The 10,684-nt window shown below is 48.2% G+C and overlaps 2 protein-coding genes across 6 annotated transcripts in view; one reads left to right on the top strand and one right to left on the bottom strand.

The window, feature by feature from the left end:
* Pcif1 (PDX1 C-terminal inhibiting factor 1) overlaps window positions 1–2,183 on the bottom strand; it is a 13,675-nt gene extending 11,492 nt beyond the window's left edge. For 4 of the 5 annotated variants that reach the window (XM_017803632.2, XM_008854600.3, XM_029556932.1 and 1 more), the window contains exon 1: window positions 402–2,183. The gene's annotated coding sequence lies outside the window, so the exon portion shown is untranslated. The remainder of the gene's footprint in view (window positions 1–401) is intronic. The other variant, XM_029556931.1, reaches the window with a different exon arrangement.
* On the top strand, window positions 268–675 carry LOC108491822 (putative uncharacterized protein FLJ40606). The gene has a single exon (XM_017803624.1). It carries the CDS (start codon window positions 268–270, stop codon window positions 673–675), a length of 408 nt encoding a protein of 135 aa, XP_017659113.1.
* Window positions 2,184–10,684: the final 8,501 nt, after the last annotated feature.

The raw sequence follows: 10,684 nt of genomic DNA, 5'->3' as shown, positions 1-10,684 counted from the left end.
CCCCGGGGGCGCCCCCCCGCCCCTCCCCCACGCACAGCGGGGGCGGGTTGTTTGGCGCGCGCGCGCGCCGACCCATCTCATGGACTCCGCCTCCCGCCCCGCCGCGCGCTCCCGCCCCCGGGCTGAGGCGATTCGGAGTCGGAGCCCGACACAAAGGCGGTGGCGGCGGCGACAGCGGAGGGACCCTGGAGGCCGCTCCGCCCATGCACTGCGGGCTCACTTCACTCACCCCAGCCAGTGGCCCGGCTGCCCACCCGCGGGCCTAAGATGGCGGCGGCGAAAGAGACCGACCGAGCGGCAGCCCCGAGCGGGACGCGCCGGAGGGAACTCCGCAGCCCGGCTTCGGACTCCCGGACCTTGGCGCGGCTCACAGCGAGACCTTGGCTTCCTGGGGCTCTTACCTGCCTGAAGCGGACCCGAGCGAATGCGGCTACACGTTCTGCTCCACCGCCCGTTTTGCCGCCTCCGCCTCGCCCTCCCCAGCGCCGCTGCCGCCATCTTGTGTCCCGGGCCGGGACTCTGCGCTGCGCATGCGTTAGTACCGCCTCTGAGGGACCGCGCCACGGCCGCTCCGCCATCTTGAGTGTGGCAGAGTTGGCTGACTCCCCAGACCTTGATTGCTTTCGGCCCCCTCCCCATCGCCCGGTCCTTCCGCGCTGTCCCGTGTGGTCCTGAGGACGGGGAAAACAGCTTTGCTGTTACTGGGGTGTGGACGGGGAGGAGTGAGGCCAGGCGCACGCCCCTGCCTCAGTTTCCCCTCCAAACATACCCACGGGGGCCGGAGGACCTTTTTCGGCATGGTGCAGGCTGGAAATCTGGGGGCTCTGGCTCAATTGCCAAAGCGGAGGCGGGGTCCCGGTGACGTCGGCTATGGACGTTGTGGACACAGGGTCCTAGCCTCCGCTGGACTCTGCTGGTTCCAGCCAGTCTGTCGCCCTCTCAGGCCCTGGAATGTTTTCTGTCCTTACTCGGTAACCAGATGACACGAGTCGAATTTTGTCCCATTAGCAGGTTTACAAGTTAACTCGAGAAGGATCCCAGCTGTGGGCGGAGTTGCGGGTACAGGCTATAAAGATGGCTTTGGGCGTTTGGACTGTTCTAAGAAGAGGCCGCGTAGGAGCTTTCCACACTGACATACTGCATACAATCCTTAAGCCTCATTGAGAAGCTGAGGTTGTGTAGTTCAGGTGTAGACTGCCTGCCCAGCTTGAGCATGACTGGGTTCTACTCCGGCACTGCAGAAAAAAAAAACCACGTGGGCTACACAATTTAACGTAGCCTAGGACGTAGTTGCCAAATGTCCCTTGCCCGGTTCCCTTCCGGCATTATAGACTAGTAGCTCCACCCACTTGTGGCTTCTTAAAAAGCGGATCGGCCAGCTTGAAAGGAGAAGAATGCCACCTGCTGTTGAACTGGTGCTGCATATACCGCTGGTTGCCTGCAGCTTGGAGGCAGGATGAAGGGAGGTCAGGAAAAATGGGAGGTACACAGCACAGCTAGTAAGATCTGGGGATCTTTGGTTTCACACTCCTGCCCCTGTACCGCGGGTGTAACCTTTCCTAAATGGATGATAAATCCGCTCACCTCCATTGAGTGAGAATCAGCTGAGGTGATGCGGGTAATGTGCGCAGCACAGGTCCTGTACTTGAAAAGTACTTAAGGCTATAAGCAGCTCACGTGTTTCAACGATTAAGTAGATTTGGATCCTCCAGAAATGAGCAAGCCAGCCCTGCATAAACAGCTGGTGTGGAGCAGGTGGAAGGCTGGATTGGAAGCCAGATGTCTGGCCCTATTGAAACGCTGATGGAGGACCACAGCTGTGCTTTAGGACAGTCTTAGTGCGTGCCTGTTGTCCTGGCATGATGATCATACTGCATTTCTCAAAAGTGCCCTGGTTTGGACCATAAGTTACTCAGTTACTCTAGACCAAGAGTGTGCTAAGCCTACCAGATGACTGCAGTTAAGGGTGCTTGACACCATGACTGAGGACCTGAGTTTAATTTCCAGGGCCCACATGGTGGAAGAGAACTGACTTTTTGGAACTTGTACCCTGGCCAGTACATACGCGCTATGGTTTTCTTTCTCACAGTAAATGTAATTATTTTGTTGTCTTTTTGAGACTGGGGCTCCCTGTAGCCTCAGCTGGCCTGGAACTCACAGAAATCTGCCTGCCTCCGCCTCCCGAGTGCTGGAATTAAAGGCTTGTGCTACCATGCCCAGGTACTAAATGTAATTTTTAAAAACTGACTTCCTGCACTTGGGAGGGAGAGGCAGGTGGATCTCTGAGTTCAGGGCCAGCCTGGTCTACATAGCGAGGTCCAGGTCAGCTCGAGCTACAGGGAGACTCTCAAAAAGACCAAAAAAAAATTTCTGTGTATGTGTTTGCATGTTTGTACTGTGGTACTTGTGCCTGCAGAGGTCTGAGGACAACTTTTTGGGGAGTCAGTTTTCCAACCTTGTTTTGAGGCAGGGTCTCACCATGTAGTTCTGGATAGCCTAGAACTAAATGTGTAGACCAGACTGGCTTGGAACTCACAGAGATCCACCTGCCTCTGTGGTGCAGAAAGTAAAAGTGTCATCCTGCCTTTGTTATTTCTGTCTCTGTGCTGCCTACTAGAGTGCCCTTCTGGCTAATTCGCCTGTCTTGCCATAGGCATGCTGGGATTACAGAAGTAAGACACACCAACCAGCTTCTATACATTTTTCCTGGGATGAAACTTGGGTCATCAGGCTTGCTCAGGAAGTGCTTTACCACTGAGGTATCTCCCTGGCTCCCTTTGTATGTTTATTTCCTCCTGCTTGCTTTCCATGTAGAGTTAAACTTCATCTTCATTTCTACTACCTTAGAATAAACCTCATTACTTTAAAACCTTTCTGATGTTAAGAATAGGAAGTGTGCCAGGCATGGTGACTAACGCCTTTAATGCCTTTAATCCCAGCACTCTGGAGGCAGAGGCAGGCGGATCTCTTTGAGTTCGAGGCCACCCTGGTCTACAAGTGAGTTCTAGGAGCAGGGGCTACAGGGAAACCCTGCCTCAAAAAGACCAAAAAAAAAAGCAAAACAAAATAGTGTGATGGGGGCTGGAAAGATGCTCCAGTAGGTCAAGGTACTTGTTGCCAAGCATGAGGATTTGATCTCTGTGCCCCATGTTGTAGAAGCAGAGAACCATTTCCCACAAGTTGCCTTCTGATCTTTACATGCATGCTATGGCATGAGTGTGCACACAAACGCACAAAATTAAATGTTAAAAAAAATTGCCAGGTATGATGGCACATGCTTTTAGTCCCAGCACTTGGGAGGCAGAGACAGGCAGAGCTCTGTGAGATTAAGAGCAGCTGGTCTACATAGTGAGTTCCAGGCCTGCTGGGCCTACAGGGAGGTCCTGTCTTTTTTTTTTTTTTTTTTTTTTTTTTTTTTCTTAAGTGCTTATGTTTGAGGCCAGGCTGGGCTTCAGATTTTTAGATTCAACCCTGTCTTACCTCCCTGTTGTGTGACACTATTCCTGGGGAGACATGAACAAATGACTAATCTCAGACAGAGAGCCAGTAACAGACAAAAGAATGCCACCAGAGTCCAACTTAGTGAACCAATGAGTTTTACTAGGGTTATTTACAGGAGTTGAGTGAGCAGAAGTGACTCCACAGCTGCATCACCAAAACCCATCCCAACTTGGGTGACAGCTTGCAAAGGCTGGATACATGGAGTGTATTTACAGGCAGCCCAACAGGTTGGGGAGTGTCTCATCAAGCAACTCAGCTGGTCTAAGCCTCTTCTAGGCAACTCAGCTTGTCTGAGAGTATCTCTTAGCAGTCCTTAGGGCTTAAATATACTTGGAGAGGTGAGGGGCCAAGTGTATCTGGTCAGTTTCAGGAACTTCCTGACCTTAAGCTGTTCTGCAGGATGGAATGTTTCCCTTCCCTTTAGAATATCCTGTGTCATAAGAATTTTTCTCTAAGATGGAAGGTTTTATCTGGAGGAAAGTGCTACACAACACTCCACCCCTTCCTCCAGCTCTTGCATTCTTTCCTCTTTTGCAGTGGTCCCCAAGCCTTGGAGGGAGTGACATACAATTCTGGCTGTGGTTCATAACTAGGCAGGGTTTTGAACCTTTGTGCCTATCACTGTTTCCAGTGTGTGGTTGGTGGCAAGTCTTGGTAGTGGTTTTGTTGTGCTACAAAACACAAGTGAGGAAAAAACAGTAAAAATATCCAGACAGATGCTGACAGCACTAGTAACATATAGTCATAAACATGCTGGGAAGCATCTTAGCCAATATATTTATTTACCAAAGCAATAGCAGTTGTTTCTCTACTGGAGCCTGTAACTTCCCTGGTCATAGGTTCTGTCAAAGCTCCCAGTATCAGATGTAAATTATCTGTGGAGCAGGCCTTAATTCCAATCAGAAAATTGGTTCTAGCCATAGGCATTTGTGCCACTATTGCACTAACTGACACATCATCATGAAGCATGCCGAATCCACAGTTGAGTAGAACCTTGGGCCATCCTCCCCAGCATCCTTAGTAGCACCTTCCAGCACTACAAAAGCTAGACGACATTTCCAGCCCAGCCCTAGTCTTATTTCTCCAAGTCCTGTATCTAAAGCATGTGATATCTTTAGTGATAGGGTCTTGCCATCCAGTTTTGGGGAGCAACCAACAGCAATAGTAATAGCCTTTGTGGTTTGAGGGGTCTCAAGGGCTTCCATGGCCAACCCTAGGGAGGTAACCCACCCCTAGCACTGGAATTCTCAAAGTATCTGTTTCTAGTTTTACAAGTGCCCTTTTTCACTCTGTTGTATTTATAGGCCCAGGTTGTTGCAGAATTTTTCCAGTCACCTTGTGGGTATCAGTGATGCCTTATATAACCATACAGCAACCAAGAATTTCACAGCTGCCCCTGCCTGTACCCTCTGAACAGATTTCTCATCCTTAAGGTACACTGGTGTTCTCTCAAATGGGTCTCTAAATCTGCCAAACAAACCTTAGCATTATGTTGTCTATAAATAGTGAAACCTTTTTACAGAGCATGGTCTGGACAACAATGTAAAGTCCTGGACCATCACCCCATAAGGAATAATGGGTTATAAAGATAACCTTGGTGAAACACTGACATTCATTCTCATCTGTTCAGAGAAAGAGTCAGGTGATCTCAGAAGTCACAACTAAAGATGCTAAACAATTAGCAAGGTCTAATACAACATGAAAATATTTAATTCATTGGTGTCAATTGGAATGTTTCCCTTCCCTTTTATGGGTCCTCTGTTCATTTCCTTCACCCCTGATAAACTTGGTAGGACTGGCTCTAGCTGCTTAGTCTAACCTAGGGTCAGTTCAGGAATAGACACCCACCCCTTCAGTTATACCTGCCTCCTGTCTAGGAGGTACCCAGGACAGAAATGTACAGTTTACTCAGGGAAACTGCCTACCCCTCAGTTAAGCCCATTAACCTATACTATTTTATATTTATGTTCATAGACTGATGTTTATTGCATTGGATACTCCTGGGGGCCATCAGGAGTTTGTTTTGTTTTTCTTTTGTTTTGAGACAGGATCTCACTATGTATCCCAGGCTAGCCTTGAACTCCCAAATACTTTTGTTGTTGTTCTTTTTGAGACAGGGTCTCCCTGTAGCCCCAGCTGGCCTGGAACTCACTATGTAGACCAGGATGACTTGAACTCACAGAGATCCACCTGCCTCTGCCTCCCAAGTGCTGGGATTTGGCCTGAACTCCCAAATACTTTTTTTTTTTTTTTTTTGAGTCAAAATGTGTTTATTACAGAACAGGATCTTACAGTAAGCAAGGCAACATTAGATCAACCATTTCAGATTATTTTTAATTACATATAGCTTTAAAACTGTAATAAAGAAGGCTGGGCGTGGTGGCACACACCTTTAATCCCAGCACTCCAAGGGCAGAGGCAGGCGGATCTCTGTGAGTTCAAAGGCAGCCTGGTCTGCATAGTGAGTTCCAGGACAGCAGGTGCTACAGGGAGACCCTGTCTCAAAAAGACCAAAAAAAAAAAAACCTGTAATAAAGATACTTTTAACATTGATAGAAGATCAATAAATTCATCATTTAACATGGGGTTTTCAGTCACCTTGCATAGTCTTCACCTGCAGGGGCCCCTGGCCACTCCCTTGGGGAAGTGACCTAGGAGGTTCCCAGCCCTAGAGACCTCCTTCCGTCACAGCATGAGTTGCAACAGGGATTGTCTGTACCTCTCTCTTTTTTTTTTTTTTTTCTTAAACCCTTGTGAACAACTTATCAGGCCTTAAAGCCTTCCAAAGACCCACCAGTACCACATTTGGTCTTCCATTAATTTTTTTTCCCTAGAGATGTAAATCTATCCACATTTGCATCTGAGTGACATAGAGCTGTGCCTTTGTTTGGCTTTTTCTTTTTATCTGTTTTTATTTATTTAGCACCTTACAAACCAGGTTCACATGCTGTTCTAAATCATTCAGGTTTATTAAAGCCTCTCTACAAAGATCATGTCTTACCATGGGACTTATCAAAGCCACTAAAATTCCATCCCAGTCCAGAAGTCCCTCATATATCAACCTCTTTTTCAACTTTTGAATGGACAGTTTCATCTGGCCCAGTGAACTGGGCATCAAATACTGCCTCTTTTTATCTTTAGTTGTTTTTTAATTTTTTATTTTATGATATGGGTGTTTTTCCTGCATGAATAAGTTCACTTGTGTTGTACATTACCTGTTGAGGTCAGAAGAGGGCATCCTGGAACTGGAGTTAAGGACAATTGTTGGTCACCATGTGGATGCTGGGAATCCAACCCAGGTCTTCTGCAAGAGCAACTGGTGCTCTTAACTACTGAGCCATCTCTCTAGCCACAGCTATTTCAGTCTTAGATACACTTTTTTGTTTACTGAGATAGGGTCTCTTTGTATCCACACCTGGTTGGAACTTGCTAGATTGACCAGGAAGGCCTGGATGGCACAGAGATCCATCTGCCTCTCTGCCTCCCCAGTCCTGGGGCTTAGATACACTTTTTTTGTGTGTGTGTGTATGATTGCATTGCCTGCATGTATGTGAGTGCACCCGTGTCGTGCAATGCCTTGGAGGTCAGAAGAGGGCTTCGGATTCCCCTGGAACTGTAGTTAAGGGGGTACTGGGAATTGAACCCAGGTCCTCTGCAAGAGCAGTCAGTGCTCTTAACCACTGAGCCATCTCTCCAGCCTCTTTTTTTTTTTTTTTTTTGGTCTTTTTGAGACGGGGTCTCCCTGTAGCCCCAGCTGTCCTGGAACTCACTATGTAGACCAGGCTGGCCTTGAACTCACAGAGATCCTCCTGCCTCTGCCTCCCAAGTACTGGGATTAAAGGCGTGCACCACCAAGCCCGGCTCCGGCCTATTTTTTAACTTTATATATAGCATTGGCCCAGCAACCTCTGTGACATGGGACTGCGATATTTATTTCAAACCTTTAATTTTTTTTTGGTCTTTTTGAAACAGGGTCTTCTGTAGCCCCAGCTGGCCTTGGACTCACTATGTAAACCAAGCTGGCCTGTAACTCACAGGGTGTCTGCCTGCCTCTGCCTCCCAAGTGCTGGGACTACAGGCGTGTGCCACCACACTTGGCAGGCTTTAACTTTTTTTTTTTTTTTTTTTAATGTGTATGAGTGTATTGCCTGCATGTATATGAGTGCACCCGTGTCGTGCAGTGCCACGGAGATCAGAAGAGGGCCTCAGATTTCCCTGGAACTGGAGTCAAGGACAGTTCGTGGCTGCCATGTGGGTGCTGGGAATCGAACCTGGGTCCTCTGCAAGAGCAGTCAGTGCTCTTAATCTCTGAGCCATCTCCAGCCCTTACCTTTTTTTTTTAAGGGCATCTCTATACTCGTCAGAATACACTCATCCAGCAGGCATGCCACCACACACAAAGAGGAAGACAGCCTCACTGGGATTTCCCTCAGACTCCCTGTAATGGCCCCAGATGGAGTCCCCCAAATTGTAATAGCTAAAGTAACTTCATTTTATATAAAGTAGCCACTTTAAATTTCAAAAGCTAGAAAAACAACTAGCTTCAAGGGTAAGTGCCTGAATTTAGTTGCTTCCCCTTAGAAGAATGCTTTCTTTGGAGTAGCTGACCTTGGTCAACTCCCAGATACTGCAGCTGCACTTAATCAGAAAGTGCCTTACTGTCAAGGTCTCTATACATCTGTTAAGAGAAGACTAACACAAGCTTGTTCTGGCTTCTGTAGTTTGCTTATCTGCTAACTTGGGCTGTTGTGACCCTACTCAGGACCACCTGGCATTACTCATGTGTGATGAAATTCCTATGGTATTTGTGGTTTTTGACTTTGTAAACTAGTTTCACCCTCCCCTCAGGGCTGTGGGTCTGGAATCTGACTAAGGGACCATAAATGGCTATAGCCCTGATAAATTTGACCAATTAAAATTTGAAATGAAGCCGACGTGATGGTGCACACCTGTAGTCCCAGCACTCGGGAGGTAGAGGCAGGCGGATCTCTGTGAGTTCAAGGGCAGCCTGGTCTACGTAGTGAGTTCCAGGCCAGCTGGGGCTACAGGGAGACCCTGTCTCAAAAAAAAATTGAATTGAGTCTGGTGGTCTTTTTTTCCAGTGGTTTCAAACTCTATAACATTTTGGAGGCCCCAGCAAGAACCTGGGAAACCCCAGACCTGGGACCCAGGTCTGGGATAGGCAGGATATGGGGGAGAGTTAGCAAAGTTGGAGGCCTGTGGGAGCCCCGAAACCTCACCTTGTTACCACAAATTGAAGCGTCACCAGTCCTGGAAGGGCCCTATGGGGAAAGAGCAGACTTGGAGGCCCGCAGGAGCCGGAGACAGTAACCACCCCAAATTAAAACCAAAAAAGGGGACTGGAGAGATGGCTCAGAGGTTAAGAGCACTGACTGCTCTTGCAGAGGACCCGGGTTCGATTCCCAGCACCCACATGGCGGCTACGAACCATCCTTGACTCCAGTTCCAGGGGAATCCGAAGCCCTCTTCTGACCTATGTGGCATTGCACCACAAAGGTGCACTCACATACATACAGGCAGTATACTCATACAATGGTCCAGACATTTGGAAAGGGGATTTACTAGGGTGGCTTGGATGCAATCCCTGGACCCAGTCCCCAGGGGCAGCAGGAGACGTCTAGTACCCCAAATTTGGCATATGAATGGTTTTTAATGGAGGTAGCCACCAGTTGCCTGTGACTGTTTTGTCTCCCTTGTCTGCTTGGGTGTTTTGTCTCTTCCTGTTTTTCATTTTGTTTGGTGGATCTGTGTTTTCTGTTGTACCTGTAAATTTTGTTGCAGATACGGGAGCCGGACAGAGCACAGCTAAGACACCTTTTGGCTGTATGCTGCCTCACTTTCCAGAGTTCCATGAGGCGAACTATGGAGTCAAGATGTCACCTAGGAAGCTCCTGCGAGTTAGAATGGCCAAGTTTGAATATAGATTGGCCAGACTCCGGGTCATTCAACCCCGAGATCGCCAGAAAGTCTGCTGAGTCGTTACGGGGGACCCGGTCACCCTGATCAGATCCCCTACATCGACTGCTGACTCTCCCTCCTTCTCTAACTTCCCCCTGAAATATTGCGCCCTTAAACAGGGCTCCTCCATTCTAATGGATCAATGAGCCAGGGGCTAAGTAAAAATCTTAAGAAGATGCCTGGGCTTTCGGTTTTGGTTCCAGAAGAGGAGGATATTCTCCCAGCCCAGACCCCCTTCTTGGTCTATATTCCTTTTTCCAGAAGAGATTTATACAACTGGAAGGCTCAGAACTACCCCCTTCTCTGAGAAACCCCAGGCCCTTATTTAGTGGAAACATTTGGGCTAATTACAGACAGCTCTTGGGAACTCTCTTTACAGCCCAGGAGAGGGATGGCATCATGAGGCCCACAAAGCTGTAGCGGTCCGGTCCGGGGGCACAGCTGTGAGGATCCAACGGGTCTTACTCTCCACCCTACCAAATGGGGACCCTAACACAACACGGACCATGATAAGGGGTCATTAGGTGCCCATCTCCCAGGCCCTACTGACTGGAATGAGAGCAGCGGCCAGGAAACCTGCTAATCTTTCAAAGGCTCCTGAAGTTATTTAGGGGAGTCAGGAATCCCCTGCTGGGTTTCTGGAGGGCCTTTGGGAAGCCTATTTGGAATTTACCCCCATTGACCCAGATGCTACAGATAACCAGGGAACTATCAATCTCCTATCTGGCATTGTTGCTTGTTATGTAGCCTTTAGCTACACATATGGACTATCAATATTGCCTTTGTAAATCAGTGGGCCCCAGACATTCTTAGAAAGTTACAGAGATTGAAAGGGTTTGCAGGAATGAGCAGGTCACAGTTGTTACTGATCGCGCAGAAAACTTTTAAAAAAAAATATTTTATGTGTATGCGTGTATTGCCTGCATGTAGGTAAGTGCAACCATGTCGTGCAATGCCCACGGAGGACAGAAGAGGCTGGGCTCATTGGTATTGTTATTGGGGAGCCCTGGCCTAGTCAGTCAGAGTTTGTTAAATTGAGGACTTGTTTCCCTTTCCCTTGCTTATGCTTTGGACAGTAATTCTTCCAGTGTCCTTTTTTACAAAATGTACACTGATCCTTTTCCAACTTGTTTCATGGCTGGTTCTGCCATCTGATTCCTTCATTTTTACCTTCTTCCTCTCTGAAAGCGGCCACCACTATCTT

This window comes from Nannospalax galili, unplaced genomic scaffold (assembly GCF_000622305.1).
Source record: "Nannospalax galili isolate Female #2095 unplaced genomic scaffold, S.galili_v1.0 scaffold2227, whole genome shotgun sequence".
NCBI classification, from domain to species: Eukaryota; Metazoa; Chordata; class Mammalia; order Rodentia; family Spalacidae; genus Nannospalax; species Nannospalax galili.
This window is presented reverse-complemented; position numbering and strand designations above follow the sequence as displayed.

What these genes read in the sequence shown, in the direction of transcription:
- LOC108491822 (XM_017803624.1), top strand. Translation starts at nt 268, where the DNA reads ATGGCGGCGGCGAAAGAGACCGACCGAGCGGCAGCCCCGAGCGGGACG.